The 22053-nt window shown below is 43.4% G+C and overlaps 1 protein-coding gene across 1 annotated transcript in view; it reads right to left on the bottom strand.

The window, feature by feature from the left end:
* LOC148139307 (uncharacterized) overlaps positions 1-22053 on the bottom strand; it is a 140401-nt gene that overhangs the window by 33766 nt on the left and 84582 nt on the right. The window contains 4 exon segments of the mRNA XM_087980832.1: positions 8627-8811; positions 13411-13489; positions 17383-17484; positions 19110-19238. Coding sequence (XP_087836958.1) covers positions 8627-8811; positions 13411-13489; positions 17383-17484; positions 19110-19238 — 495 coding nt within the window.

Here is a 22053-nt window from a genome sequence, read left to right as displayed (position 1 = left end):
TGGACAGGTCTAGAGGGCGGTGCCGAGTTAGAGGCTTGGGACTGGGTTTATGTTAGGGGAGAGGAAATGAGGAAGCTGTTGAAATCCACATTTATCCTGTGGCAAAATCAGACACGGTCAGAATGGATTTACAAATGGGAAATCGTGTTTGACAAATTGACTGGAATTCTATGAGGTTATAACTAGTAGCGTTGATCAGGAGTATTGTATTCACTCGAGTTTAGGGGAATGAGGGGAAAATCTCATAGAAACCTCTAAAATTCTAACAGAATTGGGCAGGTTCGATACAGGAAAAACATTGCCGCTGATGGGGATTCCAAACTCCCCCAGTCATCATAGTTTCTGGATAAACCTTTCAGGACTGACATGAAGAGATATTTCTTCACCTAGAGAATGGTGAGTCTGCGGAATTCATCAGCACAGGAAGTGGTTAAGGTCAAAATATTATGTTTTCAAGAAGGACATAAATATAGCAGTTGCAACTAAAGGTATCAAGGGATACGGAGAAGATGGGATAAGGGAATTGTGCTGGATGATCAGTCATGATCATATTGAAGGGGCAGGGCAGGCTCAAAGGGCCGAATGGTGTACTTCTGCTCCAACCTTCTACGTTTCTATATTCTAGCTATTAGACTTTGTCACTTACACAATAAAGAGCTGATACAGTTGGTAACTGATGCAGTTATTTTGAAGCAATTGACGTATGTATGATGTGGGACTGATAAAGTCTGGCAGAATGCCACTGATGCATGGCATCATGTCACCTTGTTCTGAACTCTGAACTGGTCAAACTATTTGAGGCATTGTATTTCCTTGCGAATACATATTGACTGATAAGACACAGGACTTTGAGAACAGGTGTATGTAACTGCACTGTAAGAAGACACAATGAACAACGTGAAGATGAAGGTTATACTCAGCATTTTCTTCATTTCTATTTGTGTTTCTGGAGGTGAGCATTTTTAGTACATGTGCTGCTTATAATATCTTCTGTTCCAACTGCTTAAATATGATCTTCCAAAACTCCTTACCTGTGAACAGTTCCTTCAAGTTCAAACACATTAGCCATTTTTGGTGTATAAGATCATAAGACATAGGAGTGGAAGCAAATCCATTCAGCCCACCATGTCCACTCTACCATTTAACCATGGCTAATGGGCGTTTCAATTTGACTTACCCACACTCTCCCTGTAGCCCTTAATTCCTTAAATTATAACAGAAAGTCACGAAGAGTTTTAGAGCACTTATCATATCTGCAAAAGCTGAACATGTTTCTTGAAGACAAAGCTGAAGTAGTGCATAGTCTGGTTGTGGGTATATGGGCTGACAGTAAGCGTTTGACAAATTAAAGCTAAATGAGACTGATAGCCAACAGCACAGCCCATGAATTCAGAAAATAAAGTGATTTGGATAGAACATTTGCTGAACTAATATCGGGGAGAACAGGTAGAAAGATCTAATTGAAAAAACTAACTGGCATCCATGACCAGAGCACTGAATGTGTTTTACAAAAAATAATATGCTTTTGAAATATGCACTTTGGGAAATGTAATTGCCAAATTACACACAGCAAGCTACTGCAAACAATAGACTGTTCATCGGCTTCTGAAATAATGTTTTATGAGGTAGAAATATGTTCACGACAACTTTTCTATAGATCTTTTTCAATGTTATTGGATCATTCAATCCTGGCGGTAAGACACAATGGGGCATCTACTTAATGTGACTGAACTTATCACAGGGTTGGCCACCAGCACTACTGCTAGCTTTGCATTTTTGCACTCTAGCTTTGTACTTGGGCTTGAAAACACAAACTTATGGTGAAGGATTCAAAATAAAATCCAGTCAGAGGCCACAAAAATCACCTTCAATTTAAGCAGTGTAACATTAAAAATACCATTAAAATGAGATGCAAAACTTTTATGTTAATGGCCCAGACTATGAGGTTTTATTGTTAGATTCACTTATGGAACATAGTTGTCAATGGCTGTGTCAGCATTTATTACCCTGACACTAGTTGCCCCTTGAGAAGGGTGGGGGGGGGGTGGTGAGCTGTCTTCTCAAACTGCTGCAGTCCACCTGCTGTAGGTTGACCTACAATGCCATCAGGAAGGGAATTTCAGGATTTCGATTGAGTGACACCTAGTAACAACTGTATATTTCCAAGTCAGGGTGGTGAGTTGCTTGGAGGGGAATTTGAAGTTGATGGTATTCCTATGTATCTGTTGCCCTAGTCCTTCTAGATGAGGTGGTTGTGGGTTTGGAAAGTGCTGTCTAAGGATCTTTGGTGAATTTCTCCAGTGCATCTTGCAGATAGCATACACTGCTGCTACTGAGCATCAGTGGGGAAGGAGTGGATGTTTGTGGATGTGGTGCCAATCAAGAGGGCTGCTTTGTCCTGGACAGTGTCAAGCTTCTTGAGTCTTGGAGCTTGAGATGGAGCTGCACCCATCTAGGCAAGTGGGGGATATTCAATCACACTCCTGACTTGTACATTGTCGATGGCAAGGCAGGCTTTCAGGAGTTATGAGATGAATTAATCGTTGCAGTATGCCGAGCCACTGAATTGCTCAAATAGCCACAGCATTTATAAAGCTAGTCTAGTTCAGTTTCAGATCAATGTTAAATCCCAGGTTATTGATAGTGGTTGACTCAGCGACAGTGACACATGACTGTCCAGGGCCAATGGTTATATGTCTTTTGGCGGCTATGATCATTGCTTGGCATTTGTCTCATGCGAATGTTACTTGCCCTTTTTCAGCCCAAGCCTGGATATTTTGTTCAGGTCTTTCCATATGATTTGAACATGGACTGCTTCAATATCTGAAGGGTCATTTTTAGTGCTGAACATTGTGCAACCTTCAATGAACATCCCAACTTCTGACTTTATAACAGAGAGAAAGTCATCGATGAAGCAGCTGAACGTGTTTGGGTCAGTGAAGATTGGGGTGATTTGCAATGCAAGCAGATGATAATTCATTCCATTTCTGTCTCCATGGTGGAAATTTAGAAACATAAATGGTTATGAGAGAATTAAAATGCCACAAACACAGTTTTCGAATGAATATTTCAAGGTCTTTGGAAATACACCTTTGATGGCAATAAGAATCGAATACCACACGGTGCATGTGATATTTAAACAATATCTAATTTCTGGGGTGTTAGATCACAAGAGATGTGACTGCAATCCATCAGGACAATGTACAAAGAATATACTGGCCTTGCAGATAATGCAGCCTCGATTTATGGTAGTTTTACCTAAATTCAAAGATATTGATTTCAAAAGAGATTACAAAACCTAAGTTGGCATTTCCTGAACTTTAATAAGTTACATAGCAAATGACCAGCTAAAAAGAAGTTTTCAAACCAATCAGTGGGACCTGATAATGTAGATTATACAAAATTATTCAGGTTTTAGAGACATCTAAGTGTCTAACCATATTCCTTAGAGTCATCAATTCAAGAATGAGGATAAGAAGTCTATTGATGTTCAGCGTTTGGTCGGTTAGTTCTCATCTGCATCAAATTATTATATATCAATTGTTCAGAATATATATAAGATTGATAAATATTCTATTGAATGAAATCAAAGCACATTGGCCAACTGTGCACTTATGGAGTAGGTCACTTATTAACCATATCCTTTTAGTCTTCAGTAGTCGATGCCGCCCACGAGGCCAGCATGTATTCCAAACCCCTGATTGTACTGCTGATGTTATGATGTTAAGAGAATGATATTAAACTGCCATCTATAAATGGAATAGTCATTGATGTGTAGACACAATGGCAGAGTGGTCCAAACAGTGATCAGCATTTTGACAAAGAGTTATTGAGAAATGGTGACCTACTTCTAAGGCAGAGTGGTGTGTGACTTGGAGCCAATTTGGAAATTGTGGTGTTCCCATGCATCTAATGCCTTTGTAGTTGTGGCTGTTAAATTTGAGTTTCTGGAAGGTGCTGTCAAAGAAGCTTTGTTATGTCACTACAGTGCATATTGCAGATGGTTTACACTGCTCGAACTGGGAAAGGGAGTAACTATGAAATTATGTATGGGATATAAGTCAAGAGATGTGTATAAATACTGATGTGAAGTTTGAGTTGCAAAAATCCAGGCAAATAGAGAAAATCCCATAATAGATCTGACTGGTGCTATCTTGATAGTCAACAGCCACTGACAAGACAGGAGGAGAGGTGTTCACCACAGATTCCAACTCTGTGGCTGACTTTGAGTCACATGATGTACAGCAAAGGAATAGGCCCTTCATGCCCAACTCATCCATGCCAATCAGGTATCCTAAATTAATGTAGTCCCATTTGACAGTATTTGGCCCATATTCCTCTAAACCCTTCCCAGTCATATACATATCCAATTGTCTTTTAAATGTTGTAATTGTAACTACCTCCATCACTTCCTCTGGAAGCTCTTTCCATACACACACCATCCTCTGCTTGAAAAACTTGCCCCTTAGGCCCTGTTTATTTTTCTCCCTCTCACTTTAAACCTATGCCCACTAGGTTGGGACTCCCCACCCTGAGGAAAAGACCTTGGCTATTCAACCTATCCATGCCCTTCATGATGTTATGATCCTCTGTAAGGTCATCCTCAGCCTCCAACGCTCCATGGAAAATAGTCCCAGACTATTCAACCTTTCTCTATAGCACAAAACCTCCAATCCTGGCAACATCATTGAAAATCTTTTCTGCACTCTTTGACGTTTAGCTGGAAGACAAAAACTGGCAGTGGCTGTGACAATGTGCTGTACAGCTGCAACAAGACATTCCAAGTCCGAAACTGAATGTGACTTTTGTGATGCACGGTTTGCCCGGCTTAACCTCTTCATTAGGTTAATTGAAAATGTCAATCTGTTGATAGTCCACCAATTCAGCAATGGGAATTTCATTGACATCAAGGAATGATGGTTGCTTTCTCTCTGGCCATTGACTGGAACTTGGATATCATGAATGTCAATTACTACTTGTGAACTTAACCCAGAATGTTGACAAAATCTTCTTGTATGTGGACAAGAACTACTTTATCATCAAAGGTGTGAATGATACTGAACATTGATTAAATATCATTGATGAAGCAGTGGAAGTTCATTCATCCAAGGTCAATACCCTGATGAACTCGTGCAGTGACTCCTGAGGCTAAGAAGATGACCTCTAAGAATCCTTGTGTTTGTTAACCACCAGAGATGTCTCCCCATGATTCCCATCGCTTCCAGTTTTATTTTCAGAGCTTCTTGATGCCGTACTCAGTCAAGTTGTCTTGAGAAGCTAATGCTCTCAAGTCAAATCTGAAATTCAGATCTTTTGCCAGTGTTTGTTTCAAAGTCGCAATGAGATCAGGGGAGATTGGATTTCAAAATCCAACTGAGTTGCACTGAATATTGCTGCGCGAATGTCCAATGACAATGCCATGGAAGAACATTTCCATCTCTCTTCTTATTTGGACTACAATGACACTGATTGGCTAGGTTGCATTGATCTTTTTTTTTGGAAAGTAAAACCTGAGCACTCTTCTAATTGACAGGGCTATGTCTATATTGCAGCTGTACTTGGAAAGCTTAGCCAAAGGCAGATCTGATTTGGCAGTCCTGGTCGCCAGTAACATTATGAAATGTTGTAACAGCAATGTCCTCTTCAGTTGTTTCTTAGTATCACTTGGAATGAATTTAACTAGCTGCAAACTGGCATCGGTTCTAATAGATATTACTGAGAGACACTGAGATGGATAATACAATTGCCATCTTTAGCTTCAGATAAACACAAAAGTAGTAGCCTTGATTTTGGACCAAACTGGGAGTCTACACAGTTATTGATGATGGGAGTGTTGAAGAGGGATTTTAGAAGCAGTCTTGAGTCCAGTGTTCAGCAACTCAAATCAATCATTCTTCAGAGAACCTTATCAACGCAGCATGGAAGAGGTCTCTTGGAAACTCTACATTTCCCAATAAAGTACAGGATATTTTTACATACTGCGTTATAATGGTGACATGCAACATTGACATCACCCTTCTCTGACCTACCCAACCAGTCCTGTGAATATGTGGCCAATGATAGACAACTTCACGGTCCATCTTACTTCCTCCTATCATCTTGTGATATTGGCCAGATACTCTTGGGCTCTCCTTGGGCTGTTGCAATATGTCTCATTGGCTACATTCCAATGCTGACTATTATGTCTCTTCCCAGACATTTGTTAGCTCCATTGTATGTTTGCATATTACAAATGATTTTTCAAATTCTGCTGTGTAATTTATGTTTCTTGCTAGCCTTGGTACAGAAGATTAGAAAAGGTGGTAATTTCTACCAAACATTATAAAGTTAGTAGGATCAGCTCCAATATAAAGTTACTTATAAAGTTAGACATAGTTACACCTAATATTAATACACCAATATTAACATCACTCAGTGTGGCACAGTGGCTCAGTGGTTAGCTTATTGCCTCATAGCATTAGGGACCTGGGTTTAATACCGTCCTCAGGTAACTATCCGCGTGGACCTTGCACACTCTCCGCATGTCTGTGTGAGTTTCCTCCCACAGTCCAAAAACACGCAGGTTAGGGTGGATTACCCATATTTGAAATTGCCCATAGAATCTAGGGATGTGCAGAGTAAGTGGATTAGATATGTGAAATACAGGGAGTGGGTGGGTTACTCTTCAGATGTTAGGTGTGGACATGATGGGTTGAATGGCCTGCATCCACATTGTAGGGATTTTATGATTCTGGTACAAGTCTGTGAGATAGCTGACAATTTCAGGAACAGCTTCCTTCTCCCTCAACTTTGAAAGGTCAAACAACAGTATCTCTCTAACAGCTGTCATTTACAGCTTCTTCCACTTGCGCGCTGTAGGATAGTTTAAAACAGAAGTTTGATACCAGCATAGACTTTTTTAGTCAATATTTTAAATGCATTCTATACTCTTTACTAGATTAGATAGCACCTATTAAAGTTTCATTGATAGGAATGAAATTCAATCACTCGTACAGCTTTATCAAGTTATTAAAAGAAGCTTATTTGCATTTCTTAAGGTTCTACAGGACATGACCCCTTGCCTAATCATTTTTCTCTGTCATTATTCCCTTGTTCTTTCGGCTGATCATTAGATTGTGAAGCTGTGATTATTTAGTCTCTCAAGGTCATAATGATATTGTTTCACAATTGCTTCGCACTCACCCAACCCTCCCTCTCCCCACCTTCCTAAGTTATTTGTTTCTTGAATGCTTTTTTATGATGTTATTTTCCTTATATGTTTTTGCTGTTCTAATCTCTCTGTTGATGGAGTGAAAACTCCTCTCTACTATCTATAACGTTTTTTTAAAAATTCTAAAGTATACTTTATTCATAACAACAAGTCTCTTTGGATATATTATATATATATATATATATATATATATAAAATATATAGTCACAAAAGCAGTTCAGTTTTGTACAGTTGTATATCAAATAAATAAACAAAACATTGGACTTTGACACTATCCAAGCTTTAATGCATCACTTAACATATAGCCCTGGATCTTAGAACGCGCCAGTCTGCAATACTCGGTCAGGAAGACCAAAGAGTGTCTTTCACTTAGTTGATGATCCTCCGGGCGCAGTGGATGTTTGTCTCGGTGTTCGTCCCAGGGAACAGTCTATAGAGTGCACAGTCCCGCAACATAGAGGTGCTTGGGATGAATCTTGTCAGGAACCACTGCATCTTTCACTAGACTTCCATTACAAAGGCACATTCCAACAGGAAATATGTCATGGTCTCACACCCCCCGCAGCTACTGCTGGGACCCCATGCATTGTCAGAGATTGACTGGGCATACATGAAGGTTATCCCAAGCAGAGCTCTTCTCACTACTGGCCAAGCAAGGTCTTGGTACTCATTAGAAAGTTCTGGTGATGAGGCAATCTGCCAAATGATTTTGGAAGTTTGCTCTGGGAACCATGCAACAGGATCCACCCTCTCCTTTTCCTTCAGGGTCTTGAGGACACGATGTGCTGACCACTTCCTGAGGGACTGGTGGTTAAAGGAGTTACTCTTTGCAAATTTCTCTATGAAGGACAGGTGATATGGAATGAGCTAAATACTTGGAGCATTCCACAGCAACAAGGGCAGTCCTATCCTTCACAACATCAAGGACAGGTACAACCTGAGTACATAGTGACACTTGTCGTTAGCGTATTGAGAATGTATACACAGCTTGATGCAGCTGTACACAAAGGTGGCCATCAAGATGAGTGTGACGTTGGGTATGTTCTTTCCTACCTTATCCAGTGCTTTGTACATGGAGTCCCTGCATACATGGTCCGTCTTAGGTTTCCAGATGAAATCAAAGATTGCTTGGGTTACTGAGACATCACAGTTTAGAGGAATGGGCCAGATCCATGCCATGTAAAACAAAGACAGGTGCCTCACACTTGATGATCAGGTTTTCACCTGCAATAGAGAGGGAGCAGAGCACCCAAAAGAACAGTTTCTGCTTCACCTTGGTGATGCGCTCCTCCCAAGATTTTATGCATGCCTTGCCCCTCTGAACCATATTCTCAGCGCCTTCAGGTAATGTGAAGGGAATGCAGGATCAATTGGACTAGTTCCCAAAAACATGCCTTTGCTCTTGGCTTGATTTACCTTGGCTCTGGAGACCAGTTCCGACTGGTCGCAGATGCTCATCACTCTGAGCACTGGAAGTGGATCCACGCAGAAAACAGCAATGTTATCCACGTACAGGGAAGCTTTGACCTGTTGGCCTCCACCGCCTGGAATAGTCGCCCCTCTCAGCCTCGCATCCTTCCTGATGGACTCAGCAAAAGGATCTATATAAACACACAAACAAAGCAGAAAAGAATGGGCAGCCCTGCCTGACTCCGGATCTGACAGGGAAACTATCTGATTCCAAACTGTTGATTGAGACTGCACTAACATTTTTGGTACAGAGCAGTCAGGATCCAATTGCAGATTCCCTCTCAAGCACATTTTGAGCAGCACATCCCACATGCATGTGTGCGATATCTGTCAAAGGCCCTCTCCTAGTCCAGGCTGTTGAGGAAGATGTCCACCTCCCTGTCCTGTATGTAGGTGATTGTATCTCTGAGGAGTTCAAGGCTCTCGGATACAATCTGGCCCACTGAGCCCAGGCAGCCCTTTACTCACTGACTTTAGACAGGATTTTGCAGTCTGCATTCAGCAATGATATTGGCTGCCAATTTCTAATTTCCTCTCTGTAGGTGAGAGTGATGATTCTTTCCTCATGGATTCTTTCCACATGCTACCTGCCAGAAGCATACTGTAATACACCTCCAGCTGGTTAGCTTAGATTAGATTCCCTGCAGAATGGAAACAGATCCTTTGGCCCAACAAATCCATACCAACTCTCCAACGAGTAACCCACCCAGACCCATTCCCCTACCCTATATTTACCCCTGACCACTGCACCTAAAACTATGGACAATTTAGCATGGCCAATTCATCTGACCTACACATCTTTGGATTGTGGGAGAAAACCAGAGCACCCGGAGGAAACCCATGCAGACACCGGGAGAATGTGCAAACTCCACACAGTCAATCATGCGAGGTTGGAATCGAACCTGGGTCCCTGGTGCTGTGAGGCGGCCGTACTAACCACTGAGCAGCCGTGCCACCCACAAGATCCAGGCCAAACAGGTCCAACAGACCTGAATACAACTCGGCCGGTATGCCATTGCCGCCAGGAGTTTTATTCTTTTCAAAGGACTCAAGGGCCTTGGTTAGCTCATCCAGAGATAATGACTGGTCCAGCCTCTCCCAAATACTGTCATTTAAGACCTCCGAGATAGACAATAGGAACAACTGGGAGGCCACTCTACTGGCTTCATGTCGTACAGACTGGCATAAAAGGATTTTCTAATCCTCAGGATATCATACTGAGATTATGTTACTGAGCCTCCTTCAAGCTGCTGGGTACAAAGCTCTCCTTGCGCACCTTCTGGAAGAACAAACACGAACATGTCTCATCCTGCTCCATGGTGCAGATCCTGGACTAGAAGATTATTTTGGAGGCCTCTGTGGCAAAGAGTGAGGTTTGCTGGCTCTTCACCTCCTGAAGATCCTCTGTGACATCGAGCGGCATTGCCCGTGGCTGGAGCAGGTTTGATACTTTACTGGAGTTTGGCCTGTTTTCCCTGCTGCCCTTTCATCATCTGAATACCTTTGAGGATGAAGAACCTCTTGATGTTCCCTTTGATGATTTCCCTCCAGTTCCTGAACACCCTTAGAGGAGTTTCATGGTTCTCCAACCAATGTAATCCCTTTTGAGCTACTCAATATTTTCTGAGGTCAACAACTTCACATTCAGCTTCCACATTCCCTTGCCAGCCACGTGATGAGACTTTGCTGCTCAACTCCTGACTTGGCCACCAAGTATACTGAAATATTCCCGCCAGTGAGCACCATTGCTGAAATATTCTTGAGGAGGAAATTTTTGATAAACTTCTCTGGAGAACCAACTTTGACAATGTCTTCCATCATTCTACCCACTGAGTCAAAAACTCTGCTCTGATAGGTGAAGACCTTGCAGAGTACTGCAATTGGTGTTGTTCTGCTGGAGTAATGAAGCAATGAAAATCATGGTCCATAGTTCAGTTGCCTGATGAAGATTCAGGTAATAATAGTTCCAGCAATGGAGTGTGGGGAGATTCATAGAATCCCTATAGTGTGGAAATAGGCCCTTTGGCCCAACAAGTCCACAGTGACCCTCTGAAGAGTAAACCACCCAGACCCATTCCCCTACATTTAGCCCTTACTAATACACCCACCTACACAGCTAATCACCTAAGCTGCACATCTTTGGACTGTGGGTGGAAGGCTAAGCATCCAGAGGAAACCCATGCAGACACAGGGAGAACGGACAAACTCCACACAGATAGTAGCCCAAGGCTGGGATCGAACCTGGGTCCGTAGTGCTGTGGTGCAGAAGTGCTAACCACTGAGCCACCATGCCACCCTGAGCTCCTCAGTAGTTTCAACAGTTCACTTTCTCTCCTATCTTGAGGTGAAGGCAGCTTTTCTAAGCTTGGCAGGGATGTCTTCTTTGTCCCAGATTTTCAGGAAGAGTTGATGAAGGTGACAGGTAAGCTCTGCTCCTCCAGGTTTGCAAAACCTCCACGGGAACCCAATCCACTCCTGCAGTTTTTCCGTTCTTTATTTATCTAATGGAAGGTTAAACCTGTGCCACACAGGTGGGATTTGAAGATTATCTTTGCAGGGGAGTTGGGGGTGTTCCTTAAATATTTCTGAACTAATCATTGCATTGCAGTTGAGCAGTATTTTGCGGTGTTCTCTTCATCAGAACCTGATGCTTCTGGCACCAGCTGCTTTCACAGAGTTTGGGTATTTTTAGTTTGAGTTTGATTTTTGGTTATCGCATGTACCAAGATATAGTGAAAAATGTTTGGAATTTGATGGACTTCGAGGAGCGGATGAGCTGGTGGTCTGTCCAGTAAATGTCTATGCTGGTCATAACGTCCCGAAGAACAGCCTTTGGTGTAGGGAAGAGAAGATGACATAGGCAATCCTGTGCCACTGCATTGATTGTGAACTCTTTATCATGTTTTGTAGATGGAAAATGTCTCAGTGATGACCACTGTGCTCTACACATTTGACGAGCAGGAGAATCCTGTTCAAGCTGCAATTCCTGACTCTGTTCTTTTCAACTTTTCCTTTCAAGAATTGGGAGTCCTTTCAAACCCTGGCACTCTTTTTATTCATTGACAGAATGAGGGAATCATTAGCTAGGCATTTATTGCCCATGCCTATTTGCTCAGAGAGCAGTTAAGAGTCAACACATTCCTATGGGTCTGGGTTCAAATGGAGGCCAGGCCAAGTAAGGACAGCAGGTTCCTTTCATAAAAATCATGAGTAAATTAGATGGGTTTCTCCAACAATTGACAATAGATTCAAGGGTCATCATATGGCTCTTAATTCCAGATACTCATTGAAATTAATTCAAATTCCATCATCTGCCATAGTGGGAGTTGAACGCAGATCCGAAATATTACCTGCGTCGGTGGATTAGCAATCCAGCAATAATATCATCGGGCCATTGTCTCCCCATTGTGAGCTCCAGGAAAATAATTTTATCTTCCTTCAGGATGTTGTTGAGTATGGTGTCGATATGGAATAGAATCCATCTTTGGATAATCTCTGCTATCAATGGGTGGTGCATTGGCACTCATGACAACTGCCTGCTTGTTCATAAAATCCCTACAGTATAGAAAGAGGCTATATAGCCAATATAGTCTGCACTGACTCTACAAAGAGCATCCCAGCCAGACCCAGACCGTGCACCACCCCACACCTATGACTAACTCCATTCTCCATGGCTAATCCACCTAGCCTGCAAATCTCTGGACACGATGGCATGGCCAATTCACCTAGACTGCAGATCTTTGGACTGTTGAAAGAAATGGGAGCACCTGGCAGAAGCACACGGAGTACATGCAGACTTCACAAGGGCAGATACCTGAGGCTGGAATTGAACCCGGATCTCTGGCAGGTTCAATTCTAAACATTGTGCTACTGTCTTTTTGGCATATTGCAGATGGCGAGTCATGAAGCAATCACTGGTACATCAGGGAGTTCTGAAAATTGGTTGACAAGTTCATTTTTGATGACAAATTCAATTCCGTGGGTCCTGGTGTTTGTCTCTCCATAAAAAGGTGTAACCACCACGTTTATCACTCACCTGCCCATCGCCTACTTTCCTAGTCTCCTCCAGGGTAGAAATATCACAGTTGAAGTGTCTGAATTCAGAGGCAACAAGGGGAGCTCTTCATTCCAGGCCTTTGTTTTGGTCAGGATCCATGAAGGTTTGTGCATACCAAGTTCTGAGATTGAGTTTCATTTAGTTTTCGGAACACTAGTAGATTAACCTGCTGGATGTGGTTCCCCCAGTCAGCTTGGTGATGGAACCGAATATTTTTGAGCATCTTTTCTGCTCCTTTCCCATACGGATGAGCAGTGTGAATCGTGAGCAATGCTGCTCTGTCATGAACAAAACTGGTGAAATGCTCTCCTGTTCCTATTCCATGAGAGAAATGAAATCTCCACCACTTACGTGTTATCCCAAAGCCAGCAACTTCTTGTCACATCTGTCACCATTACCTCTTGGTGTTTCTGTGTTTGTGTTTACGTGTATGTTTGAAGTCCTGTAGGTAGACACCTTCTATGCTGTTGCACATGAGCAGACACACAGCCTTTAACAAAATGTAGATTCAGTTCCTGATGCAAGTAGCTCTCGATGACTGGGGATCTCTACAATGCCTCAGCCTTCATCCACTGCTGCAGCTGATGAGATATGATGAATATCTTCCAACTGAATCACAACTGAGAACTTGTTTTGGATTGCATTTTGTCCAGGTTGTCCCCTCCAACCTTACTGTCATTGCTGGCCCTGCACAAGTTGAGAACTCTTGATGGAATAGCTCTTGGGATCAGTGGAACACCCAAAGCTCTCCACTACAACATAGAACATAGAACATAGAACATAGAACATAGAACATAGAAGAATACAGCGCAGTACAGGCCCTTTGGCCCTCGATGTTGCGCCGATCCAAGCCCACCTAACCTATACTAACCCACTATCCTCCATATACCTATCCAATGCCCGCTTAAATGCCCATAAAGAGGGAGAGTCCACCACTGCTGCTGGCAGGGCATTCCATGAACTTACGACTCGCTGAGTGAAGAACCTACCCCTAACTTCAGTCCTATATCTACCCCCCCTTAATTTAAAGCTATGCCCCCTTGTAATACCCGACTCCATACGCGGGAAAAGGTTCACACTGTCAACCCTATCTAACCCCCTAATCATCTTGTACACCTCAATCAAGTCACCCCTAAACCTTCTTTTCTCTAATGAAAACAGCCCCAAGTGTCTCAGTCTATCCTCATACGATCTTCCTTCCATACCAGGCAACATCCTGGTAAACCTCCTCTGCACCCGTTCCAGTGCCTCCACATCCTTCCTATAGTATGGCGACCAAAACTGCACACAATATTCCAGATGCGGCCGCACCAGAGTTTTATACAACTGCATCATGACCTCAGGACTCCGGAACTCAATTCCTCTACCAATAAAAGCCAGTACGCCATATGCCTTCCTCACCGCACTATTTACCTGGGTGGCAACTTTCAGAGATCTGTGTACATGGACACTAAGATCCCTCTGCTCATCCACACTACCAAGTATCCGACCATTAGCCCAGTACCCCATCTTTTTGTTATTCTTCCCAAAGTGAATCACCTCACATTTAGCTACATTGAATTCCATTTGCCACCTTTCTGCCCAGCTCTGCAGCTTCTCTATATCCTGCTGTAACCTGCCACATCCTTCCTCACTGTCAACAACTCCTCCGACTTTCGTATCATCCGCAAACTTGCTCACCCAACCTTCTAACCCCTCTTCCAGGTCATTTATAAAAATGACAAACAGCAATGGTCCCAAAACAGATCCTTGTGGAACACCGCTAGTGACGGCACTCCATGAAGAAACTTTGCCATCAACTACTACCCTCTGTCTTCTTCCATCCAGCCAATTCCTAATCCAAACCTCCAACTCACCCTCAATGCCATATCTCCGTATTTTCTGCAGTAGCCTACCATGGGGAACCTTATCAAACGCCTTACTAAAATCCATATATACCACATCTACCGCTTTCCCCTCATCAACCTCCTTCGTCACCTTTTCAAAGAATTCAATAAGGTTTGTGAGGCACGACCTGCCCTTCACAAAACCATGCTGACTATCCTTGATCACATTATTCCTATCCAGATGTGCATAAATCCTATCCCTTACAATTCTCTCTAAGACTTTGCCCACAACAGAAGTGAGACTCACCGGCCTATAGTTACTAGGGTTATCCCTACTCCCCTTTTTGAACAAGGGAACCACATTTGCTATCCTCCAGTCTTCTGGCACTACTCCTGTAGACAAAGAGGACATAAAATTCAAGGCCAATGGCTCTGCAATCTCCTCCCTTGCTTCCCAGAGAATCCTAGGATAAATGCCATCAGGCCCAGGGGACTTATCTATTTTCACCTTTTCCAGGATTTCCAACACCTCTTCTCTACATACCTCAAAGCCATCCATTCTACTTATTTGTGACTCAGTATTCACATCGACGACAATGCCCTGTTCCTGAGTAAATACTGAAGAAAAGTATTCATTCAGTGTCTCCCCAATCTCTTCCGCCTCCACACGCAACTTCCCACTGCTATCCTTGACTGGACCTATTCCTACCCTAGTCATTCTTTTATTCCTAACATACCTATAGAAAGCCTTAGGGTTTTCCCTAATCCTACCGACTAAGGACCTTTCATGTCCCCTCCTTGCTGCTCTTAGCTCTCTCTTCAGGTCCTTCCTGGCTACCCTATAACTCTCAATCGCCCCAATTGAACCTTCACGTCTCATCTTGAGATAGGCCGCCCTCTTCCATTTAACAAGGGATTCCAATTCCTTATTAAACCACGGCTCCCTCGCACGACCCTTTCCTCCCTGCCTGACAGGTACATAATTATCAAGGACACTCAATAGTTGCTCCTTGAACAAGCTCCACATATCATTTACACTCTTGCCTTGGAGTCTACTTTTCCAAGCCACACATCCTAAGTCATGCCTCACCGCATCATAATTTCCCTGACCCCAGCTATAACTCTTGCCCTGTAGTACACACTTATCCCTCTCCATCACGAGAGTAAAAATCACCGAATTATGGTCACTATCCCCAAAGTGCTCACCTACCTCTAATTCTAACACCTGGCCTGGTTCGTTACCCAGAACCAAATCCAGTATGGCCTCACCTCTTGTTGGCCTGTCTACATATTGTGTCAGGAAACTCTCCTGCACACATTGAACAAACACTGACCCATCTAACGAACTTGAGCTATAGCTTTCCCAATCAATATCAGGAAAGTTAAAGTCCCCCATAACCACCACCCTATTACTGTCACTCATCTCCTGAATCACCTTCCCTATCCTTTCTTCTACGTTTCTAGGACTATTGGGAGGCCTGTAAAAGACTCCTAACAGGGTGACCTCACCTTTCCTATTCCGAACCTCAACCCAAACTACCTCAGATGGCAAGTCCTCATCCATCGTCCTTTCCACCACTGTAATACTATCTTTGACAAGCAATGCCACACCTCCCCCTCTTTTACCCCCACCTCTGACCCTACTAAAACATTTAAATCCTGGAACCCGCAACAGCCAATCCTGTCCCTGTTCTAGCCATGTCTCCGTAATAGCCACAACATCGAAGTCCCAGGTACCAACCCACGCTGCAAGTTCACCTACCTTATTTCGTATACTTCTTGCATTGAAGTATACACACTTCAAGCCACTTTCCTGTTTACAGACACCCTCCTTGGAAATTGATGCCATGTTCCTAACCTCCCTACACTCCAGGCCCTGCACCCTGAAGCTACAATCTGGGTTCCCATGCCCCTGCAGAGTTAGTTTAAACCCCTCCCAAGAGCACTAGCAAACCTCCCCCCAAGGATACTGGTGCCCCTCAGGTTCAGGTGTAGACCATCCTGTTTATAGAGGTCCCACCGTCCCCAGAAAGAACCCCAGTTATCCAAAAACCGGAATCCCTCCCTCCTGCACCATCCCTGTAGCCACGCATTTAAGTGTTCTCTTTCCCTATTCCTCGAATCTCTATCACGTGGCACGGGTAACAAACCAGAGACAACAACTCTGTTCGTTCTAACTCTGAGCTTCCAACCTAGCTCCCTGAAAGTCTGTCTAACATCCTCGGCACTCCTCCTACCTATGTCGTTGGTGCCAATATGGACCACGACTTCGGGCTGCTCCCCCTCCCCCTCCAGGACCCGGAAAACACGATCAGAGACATCACGTACCCTTGCACCTGGGAGGCAACATACCAATCGTGAGTCTCTCTCGTTCCCACAAAACCGCCTATCTGTGCCCCTAACTATCGAGTCCCCAATTACTACTGCTCTGCTCTTCTTCACCCTTCCCTTCTGAGTAACGGGGACAGGCTCCGTGCCAGAGACCTGAGCCCCGTTACTTACCCCTGGTAAGTCATCCCCCCACAAGTATCCAAAACGGTATACTTGTTCTTGAGGGGAATGGCCGCAGGGGGTCCCTGCACTGGCTGCTTCCTCCCAGTCCCCCTCACTGTCACCCATCTATCTGCCATCCTCTCCTTCGCGCTTTTAAAGGGGGAAAAAACCTACCCAGGTAAGCTTACACTAACTGCTTCCGGGTCTCGGCTGCCCCTCTGGTCGTCGTCACTTCCCCCTGGTGCTCCCGCTCTTTCTGTGAAGAGAGAGAAAAAAAACACCGCTGCCCGCTACCGGTAAGCACTTTTAAAACCAAATGGTCTTACCTTCGCTGCTGCTCGCACTGGAACATGCCAGCAATCCACGGAAAGGAATAGGAAATTGAAGTTTGGAACCTCTGCTGGCTTCTCCTTTACAGCACCGAAAACCTGTAAGTAGCACACAACACAATGTATGTCATCTCATTGGGAACGTAGATAATTTTTGACCCACTAGGGCAGAGCTACATTACAATACCCTGTAAAATAGTAGATAGGTGCACTTATGGCAGATTTCTGAAGAACTAATCAAGTCAGCTAGTCCCCCTGTTTAGTCACCTCACCACTATCTGCAGACATGGTATACTTCCCATTGTCTTTAAAGTTGACAAGATCCATCGGTACTGATGTTATAAAGCCATTATTGGTGATGGACACTGAAGACCTGTTCACACCATTCTATGTCTTTGTCATCAGTGCTTCTTCAAATTGATGGGAAAAATCTCAGAGTAGTAATTCATCAGATGGCATCTGATACTAGGTAAAACTCAGCGGACATTTCCTCAAAAGTATTTCAACTGATGTAGTAGAAAATGATGTCCAAAAGAAATTTAAGGGCAATTCCTTCCTCATTGTCTATCAGCATGCCTTGTTGATAAGAAGGTTTTTGCAAAGTTTTCGCAGTGCTTTTCATTTGCAATGACATATTGTTAAGTTAGTTTCATTCATTTGTGTGGGATTTGTAGTGATATTTGTTACCAACATGTGGCACAGAAAGCATTTAAGAGTACATTTCAGAGTCAAGAAGATTTCTGTGGGTCTGAAGGCGCACGTACAATTGGAAAAATTTGGATAGGTTCAATTCCTGCATCAGCTGAGTTTACAGGAAGGATTTTTCATCTCAACCTTTTTGATTACCTGAAGTGTGGTGACCCTCAGGTTAAACTGACAGCATTTGTCTCTGTCTAATGAGAGAGCAGTCTCTGTCTAGTAAGAAAATGCTGGCTTCTCCTTCACAGGACATTAGTGAACTAGATGTCCTCTTTTGAAAATCGAGACTTACTTCATTGTCACAATTATTAAGGTGCTCAACATAGAAGTCAGAGAGCAGATCATAAAGATAAAACAGTTGCTATTAAATCCAAGAGAGAATTCAGCAGAGATACAGTTATAGAGTCATATAGAGAAACACACCCATCGTTCCAGCCAGTCCATGCCAAACATAATCCCTAAAATAAACTAGTCCTACCTCCTGGCCCATAAGCCTCCAAACCTTTTCTATTCATGTACTTATCCAAATGTCTTTTAAATATCATAATTGTGTCCACATCCATCACTTCTTCAGGAAGTTCATTCCACAGGCAAACCACCCTTTGTGCAAAAGATTTTCCCCCCATGTCGTTTTTGATATCTCTCTCCTCTCACCTTAAAAATGTGCTCCGTAGTCTTGAAATTCCCCAACCAAGGGAAAAGACACCAACCCCATTAACTCTATCTATATACCTTATGATTTTATAAACCTCCTATCCTCAAGTGACAAAGGTCCCAGCTTTTTTGTAACTCAAACATTCCTTACCCAGCAACATCAAGTATATCCCTTCTGACCCCTGTCCAACTTAATAATATCCTTCCAGAACTGGACACAGTACTCCAGAAGAGGCCTCACCAATGACCTGTATAACCTCATCATAAAATCATAAGTTCTATACGCAAAGGTCTGAGCAATGAAGGTGTGTATTAAACAACGCTTTCAACACCCTGTCAATGTATAATGCAAACTTCAAAGAATTATGTACCTGAACGCCCAGATGCCCCTGCTCTACAACACTACCCAAGGCCTTACCACTTTTGTATCCATTCAAAGAATAAAGAGGCTTGAAACGCACTGTGCCAGGACATGGTTGAGATGAGTGGTACTGACGTACCTAAGGGAGCACAAAGAAACAGATAAGGAAGAATGGAATAGAACAGAGGGAGTTGCACTGATTTGATACAAAGATGGTGATGGGAAGGGGAGGAGATAGTGGTGATGAAGTATTGTTGGGAAGCTGTTGAGGGTAGCAGGAGGAGACCACTGTTGGGAAATCACAGCTACAGAGCCATTGGATAAGCTGCACCAGTTTTTTTTTATTTAAATCAGATGTGGTTTGCAATATTGCTAATCTATTTGAAAAATTGGATCTTCAAAATGACTAAAGAATGTGACTAAACCTCCAGTTACCTTCACCTGCCACCAGAAAAGTTGCAAAACATGACAGTACATCACACCCCCACCTCCATCCAGGGGCCCAAACAGTCTTTCCAGGTAAGACAGAGGTGATGCTTAGATTGATTCTAATCTTAAAAGTGGGATAATGGAGTTTTACATGAATTCATGCAGTTTTTGAGCAAAGTACAATGTAACTCTGCAAATACAAATTCACCCCACAAAATATATGTGTGCATGAGGGTCTTTGTCTGTTTGTGTGTGTCTGTCTTGGTTGGGCGTTGTGAGTGTGAGAGAGAGTGCATATGTGTGTGTGCAGTGAGTGTAGAGTGTCTTAAGTCTGTGAGGGGGTCCGTGTGGGAGTGTGTGTGCGTGTCTGGGGTGGGGGTTGTGAGTGTCTGTGAAAGAGATTGTATGTGTGTATGCATGAGTGTAGAATGGTGTAAGTCTCTGAGAGGATGTCTGCGTGAGTGTGGGAGTGTGTGTGTCTGTAAGCATGTGTGTGTGTATGTGTGTGTTTGTGTGTGTGTGTGCGCGTGTGTGTGTGTGCGTGTGTGAGTTTGTGTGTGTCGGAATGTCTGTGTGTGTGTATAGTGCAATGGTGGTCACTTATAGTGTGACATGAACCCAAGATCCCGGTTGAGGCCCTCTCTATGGTTACGAACTTAGCTATCAGCCTCTGCTTGGCCACGTTTCCCTGCTGCCTATCCCGAAGTCCACCTTGGAGGATGATCACCCAAAGGTCTGAGGTTGAATGTCCTAGACCACTGAAGTGTTCCCCAATTGGGAGGGAACATTCCTGTCTGTTGATTGTTGTGCGGTGCCCATTCATCTGTTGTCGCAGAAGGGTTCTGATCTCCAGCGGCTACAGTCCTCACTTTCATTCCTCCCATTGACCAACCAGGTTGTTCCCTCTACCTGTCTTCACCTATCCCCACTTCACCACCTTGCCCCCGCCTCCTCCTTTACCTGCAGCATCCCCACATGAACCCCCAGTCCTGAAGAAGGGTTACACCCAAAGCATTGACTTCTGCACCTCCTGATGCTGCCTATCTTGCTGAGTTCTTCCAACCTCCTGCCTGTCTCGATCAAAAGGATTGGCAGCAACCAAATGTCATGATGGACCAATAATGCTTGTTATAGTTATATAAGTGTGCTGAGATGCAGGACCACATAGACATATAGCTATCTGCATAGCTAGAGTGTGGAGATATATTTAGAGAGATATAGAAACCAAGTTAAATAGCTATATTAATAGCAATCAAGGGAGATAAATAGACAGACTGAAAGATATATAGAAAGAGAAAGGATGATCATTGCATTATGACATCCCTCTGGCAAACACAGCCACAATAGGTGTAATGTATGATATAGAATGATACTTGAATAATAGAATTAAAATGATGTTCTTTCTGTTTTCAGATGGAAGCATTGTCCACGAATATTTGAAAGGCTGTGGGCAAAAATTCAATTTCCATCGATTTTGGCTCTGTCAAGCAGAATGTAAGTTGCTGCAGTGAGAACTGATGTAATGGTCCTGGTTGGAAAGGTAAGATTCTGGATTTGTATCAGGTATAAGTATCATCTTCCAGCCATGCAAAAACTAGAGGTGTACTGGTCTCCTTAGGTTGGTTAAACAGGATAATTAATACGAGTGTTGAACAAAGACCAATTAACACTATAGGGTGGTCCTGAAAATCCTTAACGCCACAACGACTGTAATATTTCAAGAGATGACTTTCTAGCTCATTTCCATGGAACAACCATGAGGAGGCTCGTTGCCTCAGTGCTTAGCACTGCTGCCTCACACCGCCAGGGATCTGAGTTCCATTCCAGCCTCAGGCGAATGTCTCTGAAGAGTTTGCATGCTCTCCACATGTCCATGCGGGTTTCCTCCAGGTGCTCTGGTTTCCTCCCACAGACTAAAGATGTGCGGATTAGGTGAATCGATCATTCTAAATTGCCCATAGTGTCCAGGATGTGCAGGTTCGGTGGATTAGCCATGGAAAATGCAGGGTTAGGGTAGAGGGAGTGAGATGCTTTCAGAAAGTCGGTATGGATGTAATGGGCTGAATGGCCTACTTCCACACTATAAGTATTCTATGATTTTGGGTTGACCAACTAATTTGGTTTGCCGACATGCTATGAATGAACTACATAAGCAGATGTGTTGCTCTGAATTACTGTACAAGCTTCTTACGCAAATAGAGTGTCATTATCAGAGCAGGACCCTTTGAGTGATAGATAAAGTCAATCTGTTTCTCCACTGTCGTGCTCTTTTCTCTCATTGGAACTTCTATTGCTCAGGAGAGAGCAGTTGGATCACAACAGAACAGATATCAAAATCAAAGACTTTTCTGAAGGACTGGGAGTCACAGGGGGAAAGAGACCCATGATCACATGCAGCTTCCTCACCTTCTAAAATAACAGGACCAGTCCTGAGCTGGGAGTTTAGAAGACCACATTGCAGAGACTGAAAATCATGTTCAGGAATTGTAAAGATACTGTCTCAGATTTGTCCTTCTCTGCTTCTT

This window comes from Chiloscyllium plagiosum, unplaced genomic scaffold (assembly GCF_037043375.1).
Source record: "Chiloscyllium plagiosum isolate Xiang-an unplaced genomic scaffold, Cpla_swu_hap1 HiC_scaffold_38, whole genome shotgun sequence".
Classification (NCBI taxonomy): domain Eukaryota; kingdom Metazoa; phylum Chordata; class Chondrichthyes; order Orectolobiformes; family Hemiscylliidae; genus Chiloscyllium; species Chiloscyllium plagiosum.
The sequence above is the reverse complement of the archived record's forward strand: the minus strand, read 5'-3'. Positions and strand labels throughout refer to the sequence as shown.